At 52.4% G+C, this 18,799-nt stretch overlaps 1 protein-coding gene across 10 annotated transcripts in view; it reads right to left on the reverse strand.

Moving 5' to 3' along the window:
• RAP1GAP2 (RAP1 GTPase activating protein 2) overlaps positions 1-18,799 on the reverse strand; it is an 83,803-nt gene that overhangs the window by 54,593 nt on the left and 10,411 nt on the right. For 6 of the 10 annotated variants that reach the window (XR_011338942.1, XM_069874213.1, XM_069874211.1 and 3 more), the window contains one exon: positions 8,304-8,339. The exons of 2 other annotated variants lie outside the window; for them this stretch is intronic. Coding sequence is in view for 7 of the 8 variants with exons in the window: in XM_069874213.1 (XP_069730314.1) it covers positions 8,304-8,339 (36 nt within the window). In the remaining variant the exon portion in view is untranslated. Of the gene's footprint in view, positions 1-5,413; positions 5,468-8,303; positions 8,340-12,107; positions 12,186-18,799 lie in introns of those variants that run through there. 2 more of the 10 variants (XM_069874217.1, XM_069874221.1) reach the window with 2 other exon arrangements.

Genomic DNA, 18,799 nt, shown 5'->3' on the forward strand with positions numbered 1-18,799 from the left:
CTCCCAGGTTATTTTTGCCCTTTAGAAAAAGTGAATCTTGGTGGTGGTTCTGCACTTGAAGATGGTGTCAGTGGGATGCTGTGCTGTCTGCGCTACAGCAGTCACTGTCCCAGGTCAAACAGCCCCAGCACAGCCACAACACCCAAACCCTGGTCCTGTGCCAGCACTCCATGGGGAGAACCCCTTTTCCTTCAACCCTGAACATGCCAGAAACCAAGGGGCAGAGGAAGACATGACCTGCCCTGCCACATGCCCTGCTTGTGTTTATCTTCAGTCACAAAAGAGTCACCAAAAAACATCACTATTCCAAAAGAAACACCAAAATCCATTTCTGTCCCAACTAAGGACACAAGGTGTAACCTTCAGCATCACAGACTGCGGAGAGAAGGGCAGAACTGGGTCAGCAGCACCCATTCGTGAACTCAACATGCCTGCAGCTTCAGCAGCCAGGGCCCAGCAGCTACAGAGGGCATTCTGAGGACACGATGGGTGTTTCTGCACAGCACCCACGTGGGATGGGACCATCCCTATCTCAGTCCAGCAGCCAGTGCTGCTGCGAGGGCAAAGCCCAGATTTCACAGAAGCAACCAGGACTGGGACAATCTATTTCTGAGGCGTTGGGACCCACTCAGCCCAGCTCTATAGACTGAGGCACCAGCACTACAGCCAAGCTCCAGCCACATTTGGTGAGCAGCTCTGCACCCACCCAACCTGCCTATCCTGGGCACTGCTGCTGGGCACCAGAACCCATGACAGTCAAAGCTGGATGATGACACAGTGCTGACCTGCTCCTCCATGGGCCACCAGACCCTCAGCTGGCAATGAAAATGTGGCTGACAGACCAAATCCTTTGCAGAAAAAGCAAATAAAGCAACAGCATTGAGAGCAGGCTGATGATTCACTCCAGCCCCGAGACGCGTTGCCCTACATTCATCCAGGTTTCACTGGTTTTATATTCTCCCTTTTAAATTAACTACTCCCACCTTTGCTTCCTCGCGCTAAACGTCTCCAAGCCGGGGGGGGGGCACAGGCAGCACAGCCCAGGATGCAAGGGCCAGCAGCATAGCTCCCCACTGTGAGGGTCTGCAGGGCACAGCGCTGGGCAGGACCCCCCCAGCAGAAGCAGAGAAAAGCCAGCACCCAGTCCCAGCTCACCAGAGGGCACCAAGCAGCACCCCATCCCCTGCAACCCCCCAGCTCATCACTCACACCACTGCCCAGAGTGGTGACCACCGCAAAGTGACTCGGTGTGAACTGGAGGACTCGCTGCAGCCTGGTCAGGAACAGAAAGGGAAGGAGAGGTGACCCCATGGGCTACGTGGCAGCAGGACCCTCTGCTTTTATCCACTCACAGGGCACAAGCAGCAGCAAAAGCCAAATGCTGGCGTGCAGACTGCTGGCACGCTCAGTAAGAGTCTTCAGCCAGGGAAGCATCAGCAGGGGATGAGCAGGAGTCCCAGCCTCTACAGCCCTGGCCAAGCACCTGTGGGCTGCAGCCGGATTGGGAAGGAGCCTCTGAAAGGCCTCAGGCTGGTCCTGCACCACAGTGACCCGCTGCCTCTCCTTGCTTCTTTGCATCAGCACTGCCAATCAAAAGCTTTGAAAGCTTTCACACGTGCCCATCTCCTCCTCCCAGAAGATGAGGATCAAATTGTACTGCCTGGTCCTGGATGCAAACCAACAGCAACAAAATACTCCAAACCACACCCCCACACCTCAAGAAACTCCCATCGCTGAACCAGTGAAGGGCTTGACTCTGGATCCAGCACAGCCCAAGCCCAAGGCAGCTCCAACCACCCACCAGCCATCCACATTGGGAGCTGGGGGGCAGCTGCCTTGCCTTCGTGCCCCCCCTGCTAGTCTCCTGCCAGGCAGAGCTTCCACCTCAGGTCTGCATTTAGACGGCACTGACATTCATCTGCACAGCCCTCAAATCCCCCAGCGTCGACAAGGGCTGGCGTAAACATACTGGAGGCGGCTACCAGGCAGCAGACGGTGAGCAGGACTAGTGGGAGCCAGCGTCCACAGCAGCAACAGGGACTTGTCAGCCTCCCTGGTGCTCACTGGGGGCTTCGTCACTGCAGCCAGCAGCAACTGGCCAAGCCACCGCAGGGACACGGGCACAAGACCTGCCGCAGACACAAAGACTCATTCTGCCTGGGATCATAGAATCACCAGGTTGGAAAAGACCCACCGGATCATCGAGTCCAACCATTCCTATCCATCACTAAACCATGTCCCTCAGCACCTCATCCACCCATGCCTTAAACCCCTCCAGGGAAAGTGACTCAACCCCCTCCCTGGGCAGCCTCTGCCAGTGCCCAATGACCCTTTCCCTGAAAAATTTTTTTTCTAATGTCCAGCCTGAACCTCCCCTGGGGGAGCTTGAGGCCATTCCCTCTTGTCCTGTCCCCTGTCACTTGGGAGAAGAGCCCAGCTCCCTCCTCTCCACAACCTCCTTTCAGGTAGTTGCAGAGAGCAATGAGGTCTCCCCTCAGCCTCCTCTTCTCCAGGCTAAACACCCCCAGCTCTCTCAGCCGTTCCTCATCAGGACTGTTCTCCAGCCCCTTCACCAGCTTCGTTGCTCTTCTCTGGACTCACTCCAGAGCCTCAACATCCTTCTTGTGGTGAGGGGCCCAGAACTGAACACAGGATTCGAGAAGCGGTCTCACCAGTGCCAAGTACAGAGGGAGAAGAACCTCCCTGGACCCGCTGGTCACACAGTTTCAGCTCTCTCAGCCGCTCCTCATGAGGCCTGTTCTCCAGCCCCCTCACCAGCTTTGTCACTCATGCCTCGCCCCGTGGCTCCAAGCTGCCCAGGCCCTGCACGTGCACGGGGCAACGCTAATCGCCCCAGAGAAAAGGCAGAGCAGCGGCTTCGCCGGGGAAACGTTAAATGAGGTAAACCAGGGCTGCAGCAGAAGCATGACGAGCAGGCTGAGGGAGGCGAATCTCTCCCTCTGCTCTCGTGAGACCCCAGCTGGAGAATTGTGTTCAGTTCTGGAGTCCTCAACACAGGAATGACACAGATCTGATGCAGCAAGTCCAGAGGAGGCCACAAAGACGATCCAGAGGCTGAAGCATCAGCCGTACAAGGACAGGATGAGAGAGCTGATGTTGTTCAGCCTGGAGAAGACAAGGCTTTGGGGAGACGGCCTTAAACCAGTACTGAAAGGGGTACAGGAAACCTGGGGAGGGGCTCCTGATCGAGGAGTGCAGGAATAGGATGAGGGGGCACAGTTTTAAGCAGAAATAGGGGAGATTGAGAGTAGACAGAAGGATGAAATTTCTTCCTCCAAGGGTGGTAAAGCACTGGCACAGGTTGCCCAGAGAAGTCGTGGCTGTCTCATCCCTGGAGGTGTTCAAGGCCAGGTTGGAGGAGGTTTTGAGCAGCCTGATCCAGTGGAGCTGTCCCTGCCTGGAACTTGATGATCTTTAAGGTCCCTTCCAACCCAAACCATTCTAGGATTCTAGGATTTGGAAGGAACTGTACCATTTCAGAGTGCACTCTGCCTCCTTGCCTCTCACTGCCACATGAATACAGGGGAAACCCTTCTGAAACCCACCTCACACCTGCCTGAGGACTAGCTCAGGACCCATCACAGATGGTTTAGTTTTCCAGCAAAACTTTACAAAAAAAATCAGGGTGTGATAGAGTCAAGGGATGGAGAAAGACGGTGTGGGAAAGGCTCGGGAGAATTTGCTGTGATCAGATGAGCTGCACGTACATCAATAAGAGTTATTATAAAGGACAACAGCAACATCAGAAAAGGAGGAAAGGGAGAGGTGTCACTACAGGGCTAGAAGAGCTTTCATTTGGTTTTCTTTGCAGCATAAGGCACACGCTAGTACAGCTAAAGTATGATCACAAAAGATACATTTGCATGCAATTACCCATTTTAAAGGTGCTAATAAAGTCAAAGGAACTTATACAGATACAATCTGCTCTCCAGACCTTGTCCTCACAAGACCTAAGCACAAATCTCCACAATTACTGCAATAATCAGTGCGGCTACCACCAAGAAGCTGCATCATTCCCACATCCTCCCATTAACTCAGCTCTGGCCCATCAAATATTAAAGAGCCTCAGGCCTGGACACAGCTTATTTTACAAAGGTCAAGTGAATCTTTCATCTCTTCACTTCCCACCTTTGTCTTCCATCACTGTCCCTGTCATCAGATGAGTGTCACATGCTCTTTCATGTGAATTTTAGATGTACATGCACCAAATCTCAGTAACTGATGTACAAGGCTTCTCTGTTCCATAGAGACGTGATTATTTCATTGCTATTTTTGCTTTATAAGGCTAAAGTGAGAGATGACTCTTTGCCTGCAGGAGGGACTTAATTTTATTGATTTTTTATTTGATTTTAAATGCTCAGTGGTTTCTCAGTACATCCTCCTAATGATGCCATAGAGAAAAGTCCCTGCCTGGCCCACTGGGACCCCTGCACTTGCTGTGCCACCTGGGTCTAATGCAGGGCAGCTGTGAGAAGCAAACTCACTCAGTAGGGGCTGATTTTTGATATGCAAAGATCCTTTGTCAGGCTGATGTTTCCTCCAGGGTGACCTCCCTGCCCTGGAAGTGGGTTTAGCTGCTCCCCTGCTCAGCTCTTCCCTTCCCTGGCAGCATGACTTGACCTTAAACTCCACTATATTTTGAGTTCTGCATGAAGCCATGCCCAAAGGAGGACTAAGTGCACCACAGGAGCACCCCTTGATCCCAGAAAAGCTGCTAGGCTTTCTGCAGAGACTTCACATGACACAAGAAAACACCTACACCAAGCCAAAGTTGGGAAGGCTGCTTCTGCACATGATGCCCATTTGCCAGCCTAAGGGGTTCAGCTACCCCCATGTTTTTCTATGAAGTGGGTAAGGAAAAAAAAAAAAAACCATCAAAAAAAGAAGGATCACGATGGAATTGATCTGTGCCAAAATCCCAGCTCCACACATGCCAAATCCCATTTACTGCAGAAGTGCCTTGCTCTCCATCTTGCAGCACCCTGGGGCAGCCCTGGCCCCTCTCCCAGCACTCAAGCCCCCCAGCCCCAGCTCCTGCCATCACCCCCAGGGACATGCAAACCCCAAACCAGCGAGCATTTCCAAGCCCCATCCCAGAATCTCAATCCCCCATGCACTTTTTTGGAGCACCTTACAAGTCTTTCCAAGAGCAGCCCCAAGCCATGCCAGGCAGGAGTGTGTCCAAGCTCTCCGGAGCAGCCCACAGCCCTCGCAGCAGCCAGAAACTCAGCTCTCTCCTGCCCCAGAACGGTGATTTTTGAAAGCCAGGGATGGCCCAGTGCCAGCTGCACATTTAAAACTGAAGCAGTGGGACACACAAACTCCCTGCTGGAGAAATGATGCTTTCAGGGCAGGGCACAGGCACAGCTCCCAGAGCCAGCCTCAAACTCACCAGAGTTTCCTAGGCATTTCAGAGGTCAAGCAGCAAACGTGGCCGTTCAGCAGCCATGCAGGGACTCTCAGCCCTCTGCAGCACCTTCCCTACCTGCCTGCAGCCCTGGTACCTCACCGAAGCAGTTAGGGTTAGAGTCCCTGCCCATGAAGGTAGGACTCTCCACCCATCGCCTCTCCTCTGACACTCCCCTGCTGCAATATCTGCTCATTCTCTCCAGTTTCAAGTCCCTCAGCCATATTCATGGTTACCATAGGAACTAACAAAACCCAAATTTAAAAAAAAAAAAAAAAAAGAAAGAAAAAAGGAGACATAGACAGTGGGAAAACTTCTTTGATGCTCTGGTGCCACCTGCATGTGCAAGTTTATTACAACAAATGACAACAGCAGCAGCAGCGGAAGCAGCAGGGGAGCATCCTGCAGCCCAACAACTCTCTCACATCCCCAATACCAGCTTTGTACGGGACCCACTTCTTCAACCAGAGGGTGGTGGAGCACTGGAATAGCTCCCAGGGAAGCAGACACAGCACAAATCATAACAATATTCCAGAAGCATTTGGACAAACCCACCAGACATAGGGTGTGAATGTTGAGGTTGTCCTATACACGGACAGGAGATGACTCAGTGATCTTTGTAAGTCTCTTCCAACTCAGAACATTCTATGATTCTATGATTATTCTATGACCCAGCCCTCACTCTCGCCCGAAGAGCCTGCTGTGACATGCAGCCCTCCACACTCCCTTGGGATGGAGAGGCTTGATGCTGCCCCAGTGAGAAGCTCTCACCCCAAGTGCAAGGGGCTGGCTCAAGTGGGGACCCCTGCAGCCCTCCAGGACCCTCTCTGTAGCTGAAAGCTTGGGGGTGCATACACCACCACGCACTATTCCTCCCGTGCCATGTTTCTGTAAGTCAATATTGATGTTTGCAGCATGAACAAGGTTTTGTAAAGTGCTCCTTGGCTTGCACAAAGCAGCTTGTCTTTTCATTAACAAGTTAGAGTCAAAGAAAATTGCCTACGCCTGGTATCTTAGCCAGAAGGCTGCAGCAATAACAACAAGGCGTTAGAAAATCAAAACTATTTTTTCTAATTTATGATTCTTTTTCATTCTAAAAGCTTTTATAATTATCTAACTGGCTGGGCCCCAGTTATAGAACCATTCAATGAAGCAATCTGTCCACAAACCAGAAGCGTTATGAGGCTGTGGGAAGCATTAGCTGCAAATCGCAGGGATAAAACAACTCCAGTGGATGCTCATCAAATGCCCCGAGCAAAACCCTCCTCAGGCCAGGGCAGGAGAGAAATTCCCAAGCAGAAATATGGCAGTGTGCTCCATGGCACTGGGACAGTGCTTCGAGCATGACACTACTTGCTCAGCATGGTGAGCAGAAGAGGTTAAATAGTATTTCAGCAGCAGAATTCCAGCCCAGGTCCTGAAACAAAAATCAAGACACGGTCTACGGCTGTGTACAAGGAGCTGCAAAATCCTTCTCTGCTCCACAGGAAAAGAAAAGTCTACTGAGATTTCCCTCCACTCCCCAAAGCGGTAAACATTGATTTAAACTTCTCATTAGTTGAGCAAAACCCTGAGCAATGAGCTTAGCAGCGGCATTTCTGTTGTGCTATTTACAATGGGTATTCGCAGGCTCATTCAGGCAGCAGGTTCCCTCAAGGCTTTCTGTATACTTTTCCATTAATGAATAATTTGCACAAGTAATGATTATTGAGAGAAACCGCATGAGCTGTTACCCATACACATTACCCTGAGCTCAAGGGAGGCTTGGCTAGAATATTCCTATATTAGCACACAGTTATGCTGACAGCGCTGGAGCCGTGCACGTCCTCACAAAAAGAAAGCTCCAACTCAGGAAGCTTATCCAGAAGCTGGGGTGTGCTGCAGCAGCGAGGAAGGGATCAGTCCCCTGGTCTCACAGCAAGAGGAACAAGGCACAAAGGGAACAGGAGGCAGGTTCCAGATAGCCACGAGCACCAGGAGCACAGTGAGTGCCGTTCCCAGGCATTTCTCACCAGCTCTTCTCTATCAAGCTGACATTTTCCAGCAGCAGTGGTGATCCCATTCTTCTGCTTCTTCTGCTTCGACAGAGCAGAATCTGGCCCAGCAGCTGCCCTTGCCAGAAGCCACACCACCTACAAATCCAGCTTCCAGCTAGTTCATGGCAAACGTGAACTGCCCAGAGAGGTGGTTGAGTCACCTTCCCTGAAGGTGTTTAAGGGATGGGTGGACGAGGTGCTGAGGGGCATGATTTGGTGTTTGATAGGAATGGTTGGACTCGATGATCCGGTAGGTCTTTTCCAACCTGGTGATTCTATGATTCTATGAGATGGACCCACCAAATAACACGACCAGCTCAGATCCTCCTGGACCCCAAAAACACCTTCACCCCTTCCAGAGCAACACCCAGAGTCTCCCCAGTAGCATGGGAGCAGGAGCTGGGTAACAAGCACAGACACTCACACCATCCCACTGACACCTACCCCATTCCCAGACTCAAGATTCAAAAAGAAAGTTTTAAAAGCCCCAACATCACTGAATTTACAGCCAGAACCTCGATGGTGGCCTGTCCTGCTGATTGCCATCCACATCCCTCACAAGGAAGAGCTGATGCCCCAGGAATACCTGAACCCACTGATCACACAGCAATTGTGTAACTGCGTTTATTATAATCACCTTGGACTTGACAGGAGACCAAGCTGTGTGACGTGCACAAACATCTCTAGGAAAGGGGAGATACAGCTGGTCTACCACTGCACAGAGCTGGAACTAGAAGACAGCCCAGCTAACAAGACAGCATCCTCCACAAAGCCATCTCTCAGCAACACATATCTCACAGGGAAATCACTTAATGCAAGAGAAAAGCATGGGTACTCACTTGATCTTCAGGCTGGCAAGCATTGTCTTGTCGATCCTGGGGAGAAAGCAGAGGAACGTGTTACTGCTGGTGCAGGGGACCCGGGGTGCAAACAGAAGGACTGTCCCAGCTCTGGTACCAGAAGCAGCAACTTTGGAGGTGCCATCGGTCTGGCTGACAGGATGATCACCACACAAAGACTTGGCCAGAAAACAAAACTGAACCAAACTGAATCCTGGCAGGAAGTAAAACAACATCTCCACAGTAATGTGACCAGAGGAGAACTGGTGCCTCCTCATCCAGAATGATGTCCATGTCCCACCTCTCTCCAAAGCACTGGTTCGCATCTCTCACAAAGCACATTTTTAAAGGCAAATGACCTGCAACGGACCCAACATGCTGAGAAGATCACACCGAACCCCACAAGCTCAACCCTGCAGCTTTACAAGAAGCCAAGCCCAAGAGGGAAGGAATAAAGGCAGAGCAAGATGTGGGATTTTCCTACCTGGCTGGTCACTGTGTGCACTCAGGCTCATCCCTGCCAGGCTGCACCATCCCCACCCAGGCAGCAGCTGCTGAATTACCATTTTACTCACCTCCTTACTTGTTGACAGCTGCAGCTAGTACCCCCTGACACACACACACACGCACACACAGAGCCCCGGGTGGAGGGAACAGAAAGCAGCCCCATCGCTCCCAGCCCTGGCCAAGAGCCCCAGTCACTTCATTTATTTATTTGGCATTACTAGTAAGTGCCAATCTCCACAGAATCATTGTGGTTAAAATCACATTAATATTAATTAATGCAAATCATAGTAATGTCTCAAAAAGCAAAACTACGTCTTTTGGCAGTCATTGCAAATGCTCAGTTGTCTGTCACATGGAATTAATTCCCCATCTCAAAAAAAAATAACCAAAAAAACACAAACAAAAAAATCCCAAGTGCCACTTGCTTTACACTACATTCACAGAGGACACGGCCAGGCTGCAGAAATGCAGTTTCCCCTCTACTCACAGCTTTACTTCCTTCTGCTGCCAGGCTGAACTTCTCCATCCTGAGGAGGCTGCACCCACGGGTGACGCAGTGGGGCCAGATCCCGGGCACGCCGTGCTACAGGCTGAGCCAGCACCAGGGCAGAGAGAGCAGGACCCTCTCACAGGGCATCCCTGCTCCCCACGGGTGAGCACAAAGCCACTCTGCACACCCCTGCTCAAGCCTAGCACCTCCTCCCCACCCTGTCCTGGTCCCTTTCTCACTCATATCAACATTGCACTCACAAAACCCCAAGGCAATAAGAGCTTCATCGCAGACATTTCCCCAAACATCAGCTCCCGTGCTCCGCTTCCAGAGAGCCAGCACGCTGCTGCTCCTAAAAATAGACCCAGGGCACCTGCTATTGTCACTTAATACTAAAACACGCCCGTCTACAGACCCTGTTGATCATTAAATCAAGCTGAACATCAACATTTACACCAGCACGCTGGTGTAAATAGCTGTTGCCAAACACAGCGACAGAGGCAAATGAGCCACGGGGACAGTGGGTGGTTGGGGAGCTGCACGGAGAGGAGCCACAGGGAGAAAAATGGGTTGCTGTTATTTGGCCTCTTGGAGAAGGGAGGAAAAAAAAAAGTAAAAAAGCAGCACGTAATAAAGAAAACCCTCTATAGGGAAACCGCAGTTGCGATATGACTAAGTTATTGGAGCCGCTTCATCAGGCCCTGCCCTGCAACCCCTCCTGGGGGGAGTGAAGTGAAACACCTTATGCCCCAGCCTCCTCCTTGCGCTCCCCAAGCACCTGGGGAAAGGAATCACCAATGCCAGCTGCGTGCCAGGGTCCAGGAGGAGAGGGGACAAGGCTGGCACCTACATCACGCCCTGGGGGCCCCGGTGAGCCAGGAGGGGGATGCAGGCAGAAGGCTGGGGCAGCAGCACCCGGGGCTGCACACCTTGTGGCTTCGCATCACCCATAACGTGCATCCCTACATCCAAGAGCAGCGGCACCACATCTCCTGCCCCAGGACCAGCACGCTCCTACAGGTACCTTGCTGGCAGCAGGTGCAGCTGGTACACAAAAAAAAAGCTCATGCAGCCGGTAGAAAGAACAAAAGCCTGATTTACACCCCAGCTGGAAATAGCAACTGCAGCTACAGAAAGTGGCGGCTGGGCGTGCCTGGCCACCCCACGCACGGTCCCCACAGGAAGGGTGGGTCAGCTGTGGGCTTGGGCAGCCATGAGAAGATGCAGATGCAGGTACAAGGCTGTGGCAGGTCCCTTCCTTTCCCATAAACACCCAGCGAAGCATTTTCCCAGCTCCACACAGCGCTCTCCAGGTGATGCATGACTGTGAGGGTGTCTTCCCCAAAGACTGATTGATGGCAATGGCCGGACTCGATGATCCAGTGGGTCCTTTCCAACTTGGTGATTCTATGATTCCATGACCCTTGGGGGGCTGCTCACCAACCCCACTAGGGAGCTCCCCACTGGAGCACGGACAACAAGGCTCCCTCCACACCCCCTAATCTTTCTTTCTCACAGTGCAGACACCGATGCTGACATTGAAAGGTAAGCCCACACCCTGCTTTGTCTCAGCCTGGACCACGACCGCAGCACAACAGCCAGCAGACCACATTTTTCCTGTGTGACTCTCCAGCTCATGGTTATCTTTTCCCTGCAACCGCCGAAGTGCAGAAGGAAAACAACTAAGCAAAGCCCAGCCAGCCCCAAACACCCCTGCAAAGACGGGTAAACGGCTCTGCTCCATCGCAGTGGAAAGCTGTCAACAGCAGCAGCTCCTGGGATGCTTCCAGTGTGGTTGGGACCCCAGAGCCACCGCTCACACCGGCAGCTGCAGGGTAGAGATGCCCAAGAGCTGCAATTCCTCTCTGCCACAAAACGAAACCACGTTTCACGTAACTTATTTGTACAGAAGACCAAATGCTTAGCTTCGGTATGGTGGGTGCTTCTCTTCTCAGGCGGCTTCACCAAAACACTCAGCCAGTTCGTTGCCCTCCTACAACTGTCTCGGTTACTCAGCATTTTGGCCCAGGAGGTTTCAAGCAACTCTGAGCTCACCAGGACAAGCACTCAGCCCAAAGCCCCCAAGGTTCCCAGCCACCACAGCACGGGGAGGGGAAAGCAGAGCAACCCTCAGCCCCAGTGCTACAACAGCCAAAATCATTACAAAACTGTCGATTCAGCCATCAGTTCCCATGACCTGAGCATAATCACACAGCACGTGCTTGGAATGTGTATAAACTACTTTAGAGAGACAAACTGGAGGAAGGGCAGGGGGCAAACCTTTTCTTAAAGCTGTTTCCCTATGGATCAACACATCTTGGAGGGCAGGGGCACAAGAAGCAAACGCAGTCCTACTAAGCCTGTGGTGCAGCTGTAGCGCTCTGCAGAGGACAGACAGCACAGGGACGACTCAGGGAAGCACCAACAGCCACAAGGACCTGTCACGGACCAGGTGGAACCTCACAGAGCACGCTGCAAGGTGCCAAAGGTGGCTGTGAACGTCGCTACCCAGTCAGGGGGAAGTGGGTCCTTAGCTGCTAGAGGGGGAGAGCCATGGGATGTACCCATGGGAGCCCACCACAAGCCCCCAGGAGATGCCCTCATTGCTTGGCACCTGCAAGGCTCACGAGGGGCTTCACCTAGGCAAACAAAGTCCTTCCTGACTCCCACACGCTCCTGTTGGCATGGAGCAGCAGGAAGGGCTCTGCAGCGCTTCCTCCTTTGAAGCCAAAGTGGGAAGAAACGCTCCCTGCGCTGCACCGAGCTCCTGGTAGCAAAAAGGGGGAATGGAAAGGAAAGGCACCCACCAGCCATAGCCGCCAAAGGAGACGCTGCGCTTTCGCTGGAACATGGTGGCAGCTCGGTGCTGCCGGGGGGACACGGCGATGGGGTTGGCAGCACCCACGTGCCGGTTGCAAGGAGGATGGCCACGGTGCGCTCTTCGTGCTGCCGAGCGCGGTGGGGGCACCCCAGCCCCTCCTGGTCAGCTGCCTTGAGAGCAGAAGCGCCTGCACACGCGCACACATATAAACACCAGAAGAAAAGTCATTTCCTTTTTTTTTTTTTTTTTTGCCTCTTTGTGGCTTCAGGCTTCTCACAACCTTACGCTGCAAATATCGTATTTCTCCTAATGGCAGGAGCTGTGGGCAGCGGGGCTGAGCCAGGAGCACGGCATCACCCGCAAGCATAGTGCCACGGGGCTTCTCCCCACCCTGCCTGCCACTGGGCCCAGCACAGGGGGTCACTGGAGGCAACACGGATGTTTGCCCCCCCAGGGCAGCTTTTCCCCCAGCTGGCCCTGAAATGGTTGCATTTATCCCACCAGGCTTGCTCCTTGGCAGGGGATCCTCTGACTGACCCCCTATTGTATTTCATGGGGCAACTCACTAAAAGCATTAAATGTCAAGAAGTAAAAATTCCATCACTACTTCTCCCACGGCAAACAGATCCCTGGCTGCCCCACAGCCTGGTCAGGCATCTTCCTGCTGGCCCCACACCACTATGGCACAGAGGCTTTCTCTTCTTTGGTTCCCAGCATCACTGTAAATTCCATGGTCCTTTAACATCCAGGCTTCAGAAATCCCATTTAAATGGAAATGCTGACCTCTAGCTGGGTATAAGCTTCCATCAACCGCAAAGTCCCAAGAAAGCAGGCTTCCATCTGCCACACCAGCCTTCCAGCATCACAGGGCACAGCAGAGTCGTTGGGGAAGCAAGCCCAGAGCTGGGGGCTGTGCATGGTGCCCCCCAGTCTGGCCACCCCATTCTCACCCCCTCCTCCAGCACCCATCTGTGCCCTCTCAGGACTGGGCTACACACCCTCCTCACTTCGAAGGGCAGCTGGGATGCTGTGCGGATGCTGTGGGACTCATCACAAGTGCTGCTGACACCGCACCAGAGCATCATCTTGCACCACAGCCAGGAGGGATAAGCTGCAGAGCCACGCATTGTCCACTTTGCCCAAGAAAGACAGGAACCTAAGACTCCCTTCCCAAAACATCAGCAGCCCAAAGGCTAGTGGAAAGCTCCCAACGGTCAAGGTCCCACTGGCTCAGCTCCTCGATCACTCACCTCCTGCTCCGAGGATTAAAAACGATGCCTGGTGCACAGAGAACACACCCTCTCGCCCCCGTGCCACTGGGCAGTGTCTGGCTCACGCTGCTCCTGGGGGACTTGAGGCAGCTCTCAGCCCAGGGCTTAGCACTTGCAGGAGTCAGACTCATATCCAAGCACCCAAAATCTTTAAATTGAGAGACATTTGGAGTCTGTCTGATGTGTGAAAGAAGCTGAGGCGGGGTGGGGGGGATAGGGAACTGGAGAGAGAAAGTACTCAACTCCAAGGAAAAAGCTTGGATTGGAATCCAGCTATTTTAACTCCTACTTTCCTGCCCACAGCCATGTCTCCTTAAAGGGATGAAATTATGGAAATTCCTTGCATTTTAGAGCTCTTAAAGACATTATTTTTTAAAAGAAAATAACAAAACAAAAAGCTCTAACATGCTGCAGGCTTGAAAGCTGTAATTCAGGTAGCATGAACTATTTGGAGAAGGCACTTGCTTGGAGCATATTTGTTTCTGGCCTGCACGCTCCGTGTTAAAGCTCTGCGTTGACAGCAGGGTGACATTATCCTCTCGCTTCAGCTTCCCCCAGGTCATGTCTTTCTTACACTCCTACCAGTTGAATTCTGCCCAGCTGTACTGAGCCGCTCAGGATTTACATGCCTGAAAATGAAAACAGGGAGCTTCCCCACATGGCCAAGCTCTGCAGCGCACCACAACAACACCAGCTGCTGCAGCTCCAGTGCTGCCCTGCCACAGTAACCATGGGAAAGCATCCATCTGCACGGGAAGCATCACACAAGGAATAACCAGGAGAGTCACAGGAAAACAGCCAGCCCTTCATTTAAATGTTTATTCTTGCAGCACTGTAAGCATCAATTACTGCATCTTGTTCTGCCACTTCAATCCTTATGTGAACTTGCTGGCTTAGAGCTGTCGGAGGCAACGAGGAAGCAGAGGGGGTAAGGGAGAGATGTGCAGCAAGGCAGGGGACTTCAGAGCCCAGGAGGGCCACAGAGAAATTGTCTCCATTTCCCACTGCCCAGGAGAGGCAGGAGGCAGCCCCCATACAAAGCCAACATTGCTTACACCAGCAGAACCAGCACCCAAGGATGTGGCTGGCAGGCGCAGAAGCAGAGCTCTCCCTGCTCCTCACCCTCATAGAATCATAGAATCACCAGGCTGGAAAAGATCCACTGGATTATCGAGTCCAGCCATTCCTACCCATCACTAAACCATGTCCCTCAGCACCTCATCCACCCATCCCTTAAACACCTCCAGGGAAGGTGACTCAACCCCCTCCCTGGGCAGCCTCTGCCAGTGCCCAATGACTCTTTCTGTGAAATTTTTTTTCCTAATGTCCAGCCTGAACCTCCCCTGGTGGAGCTTGAGGCCATTCCCTCTTGTCCTGTCCCCTGTCCCTTGGGAGAAGAGCCCAGCTCCCTCCTCTCCACAACCTCCTTTCAGGTACTTGTAGAGAGCAATGAGGTCTCCCCTCAGCCTCCTCTTCTCCAGGCTAAACACCCCCAGCTCTCTCAGCCGTTCCTCATAAGGCCTGTTCTCCAGCCCCCTCACCAGCTTCGTTGCTCTTCTCTGGACTCGCTCCAGAGCCTCAACATCCTTCATGCACCCAGCAGTTCCCCAAGGACTGTGTCAGCCACCACCGAGGCAGGTGACAAACAGCATTTGAATCAGGCAAAGGTTAAAAAATAGACCAAGGATCCAACCCCAACTCCGCAGAGGCCACCAGCCTCCCTCTGCTCCAGGTTATCACAGCAGCGCCATGCCAGCACCACTTTACCCGCACGGGAGCGCATCCAGAAATAGTTTGCTCTGATGACATTTTCTTACTTCCATTCTTTCCCCCCAAGGTATTTCACACAGTTGGGCTCAAAAATGATAGGGGAAAAAACCAAGCCTCCTCCCTTCAGAGCAGGCACAGCCAAATCATAACAGATCCATCAAAATTAAGAAACAAAGGCCTGGGGGAGGATGCCTCCTTGGTACCATACTGGTTGCAAGCTGGTTAATAACATCAAGCTCTCTTGGAGCACCTGCAGCTCCCTGGAGTGCAGCACCAGTCCCGGACGCCCTGAAGCAGCTCGTGGGAGAGATGCCTGCATTTACTGCACCCCAAAACCAGGCACAAAAGAGCAAGGAAGGGGTGTGAAGCTGTGCTGATAGCAGTGTGCCGACAACTGCACGGCATTAAACCTAATGAGCACAAGCTGCTAGGCTGTGATGGTGTTTACAGAAGGAAACAGGCTAATTCTGCACCAGGCTTCGCTCTCCCATCGCCTCATGCAGAGTCGCAGGGGCTCAAGCCACCCCTGACATCACATCTGCAGCCGCCAGCGAGACCACCAACACCAGGTCATTCAAAGGTCCCTGCAAACAGCTCCAGCAAATGCAAGAACCAACAGCACAGAGGACAGAAGGGTCCAAAGGCACCTTCCTCCCAGGCAGCCGAAGACGCCAGCCCAGTCTCCTGCAGACACACCAGCATAGCAGGACAGGTCAGCCCCCAGCTCCCTGCAGCATGGGACCCTTCACGGTGGAGCCAGTGCTCACAGTACCTGCTGCTCCAGTCCCCAGAGGCTGCTCCAGGGCAGACAGAAAGGTGAACCACTTGTCAAGGGCTCCAGCAGAGACAACAGGCTCCCTCTCTGCCTGCACAAGCCCTCGGCATGGACGGCACCACTGCTACCGAGGAATGAGCAGCAGGCACGTGCAGAGGAGGGGATGGCACGGGTGCCCAGCCATCTCCTTGGCAGTCAGAGCCCACACCGCAGAGCAGAATTATGCTCAGGAAGGGCAGCGTTATTCTTTCCTTTGTTATTGAGGCTAAGAGAGACCAATTGCATCATTAGTGCTTTAATATTGCATGCGGCACACTGAGGGTATTCATCTTTCCATTATGATTCTAGTTGTGGGCGCCCAGAAATATTAGATTTTGTCTTGGCAGGAAGAACTCGCTGTGCACATCATCAGCTTCAACATACAAAGCAAAAGAAAACAGTGCACAGAATATTTTTAATAGTACTTTATCCCCTTTATAGTGCTGCCAAAGTCAAACAAGACTCAATGCCCTAAACAGCAGCTTCCCACAAAATCCAGCTTGCTCTCCAAGGTGGCTGTTTACTGCTCAGTAGCCGCCAGGCCTGCAGCACTGACCAGATGCCAGGGGGCTCCCTCAGCCCCAATCGCTGCACTGGGAAGTGGGAACATCATTTGTCACCTAAGAGGTGAGCTTCAGCCAGAGGACATTAAGGCCAAGGAGAGCTTCCAGGGACCATAACGTATCTCTATCAGTCTCCTTGGAACTGCTTATTACAGGGGACTCCATGACCACCTCCTTCCAGATCTGCTGCTTTGTTCTTCAGGGATGGACAGCAGTGCCTGGGGAGCAGCCTCGCACAGACAATCTATCTATACCCTGCTTCTTAAACTCATTAAGGAGGGCTCAACACATCTGAGGTTTAACTAGGAGGATCAGCCTGCAGAATAGAGCCAGAATTGCAAACACATCCCTACAGAAGTGAAGAGCTAATTTCCAGCATTTGCTCAGCTGGTCAGAAAATGAGAGAAAGCTCAGGATGTAAATTATTAGCAGCCTGCTTAAGAAAGGCAGTCCTGCTCCAGGCCCAAGGAACAGAAAACAGTGAGAAAAAGTGGGCTGGTTGTACCACGAGAGAAGGGCAAACTGCACCCCCATCCTGGGCTTAGACGTTTTATCAGGGTGCAGGCCACATCTTTTACAACCTAAGTGATTCTATGATTCCTCTAAAACATCCTCAAGGCCATTTGCCACCACTAACAGCTCACAGGTTCATCCCTACACCCAAAGCAATCCGATTCCTCCTGCTCATTTCTACAGAAATGGAAAAATCCTGATCTTTGAAGAAGCCACCACTTGACCTGCAACATGTCACTTCTCAGACAGCAGTGACAGGGATACACGCACCCAGTCCAGACCCTTCACCATGAATATTCCTGGTGGCACAGAGAGCACCCAGCTACCCCTTGGGGACCAGAGCATGAAGGAGGGCACCCCTGGTGCTACCTGAGCCCCCCCCAGGCACTAGCCAAGTGTTCATGTCCATGTCCTCTGCAGCCAAATCCCCTGGCTCAGCTGCAGCTTTCAGGTTTCTGAGGAGTTCTTGCGCTGCTGCCCCGAGCTGCATGAAGGATGTCAGACACACAGAAAGGTCAGATGACTCAGCCACACGGGCCACTTGCAGCCCAGAGCACCCCCGTTCCTCTCCACCCCCACAAGCAGCTCTCTGCACACTGTGAAAAAGAGGAGCTGGTGTGAGCAGAAGGCACTTACACCGCAGCCTTTCACCCTAGTGAAGCTCTGGAGCAGGTGCAGATGGCCCCCCAGGCTGCTCCAGGGTCACCAAAAGAGGTGCAAGAACCCTCGGGCTGCTGGTTGAAGCCACCAACTAAGCCCAGAACAAGGGCGGCTCCTGTCCTTGCACACTTTGGAGCTGGGGAACCCACCAGCCATCACAGGGGAGAAGGATGGTTCCTCCTCATAGAATCACTAGGTTTGAAAAGACCCACTGGATCATCAAGTCCAACCATTCCTATCAAATTCCTATTAAGTTTCTCTGGAGGCATCATCACCCCACACATACCAAGATACCCAAACGCCTTTGGGCAGCAGGAACTGCTCACAGTCAAGTGATTTCTAAAGCATTTTGCATCACCTGCATCTGAGCACCAGGGAGACCGGATCCATCCCTCAAGTAAGGCAGCTCAAGGACCAGCACAAAGAGGCAAACTCTGACTTAGCCAAGTTCAGGATCACAGAAAGGGTTGTCCCCAAGATCCCTGCCCCACATATGCCTGTGAACATCAGGTGTGGGGGTAGCGGGATTCTGAGATGAGCCAGCAAGGGCTGTGCTCAGCCTGGCAGAGGCAGAAACACTTCTGCAGGACGACTGTGGAGGAAGACAAGGCCAAAATCTTCAAAGTCCAGGTTGGTTCAGGACAATAACATCAGCAGAAATCAATGTGTTTAACTGTTTCTGGCTCTGAAGCCTATCGATGCTAATTTGTCTTTTCTTTACAGTATTGATCTCGTTGCTTTCCAGGCAGTGCAGAGAGAAGAAAAAGAAAGCCCAGCCCAGGCTATACATTTAGGAGTAAACCCTGCTTTCCTGCCCCATCCCTCCAAAACTCACTCTGCAGTGTCAGGGGAGCTGGACACAACCCTCAAGCTCCCCAGCTGCCTCCTCTGGGCCTCCTGGGGTAACTAAGGCATCAGGAACACCACCAGCATTCACATTTTGGACATGCACATGCTCTCTGTGTACCCAGCTTTACACACATCAGCTACTGGTTTCTCCAAGCACTTTACTGCAGAACACAAATCTTGCCTGATTGCAGGAAGTCATCACACATACTCCCAGGCTCATTAAATTCTTCTCAGCCCA

This window comes from Phaenicophaeus curvirostris, chromosome 21, assembly GCF_032191515.1.
Source record: "Phaenicophaeus curvirostris isolate KB17595 chromosome 21, BPBGC_Pcur_1.0, whole genome shotgun sequence".
Taxonomy (NCBI): Eukaryota; Metazoa; Chordata; class Aves; order Cuculiformes; family Cuculidae; genus Phaenicophaeus; species Phaenicophaeus curvirostris.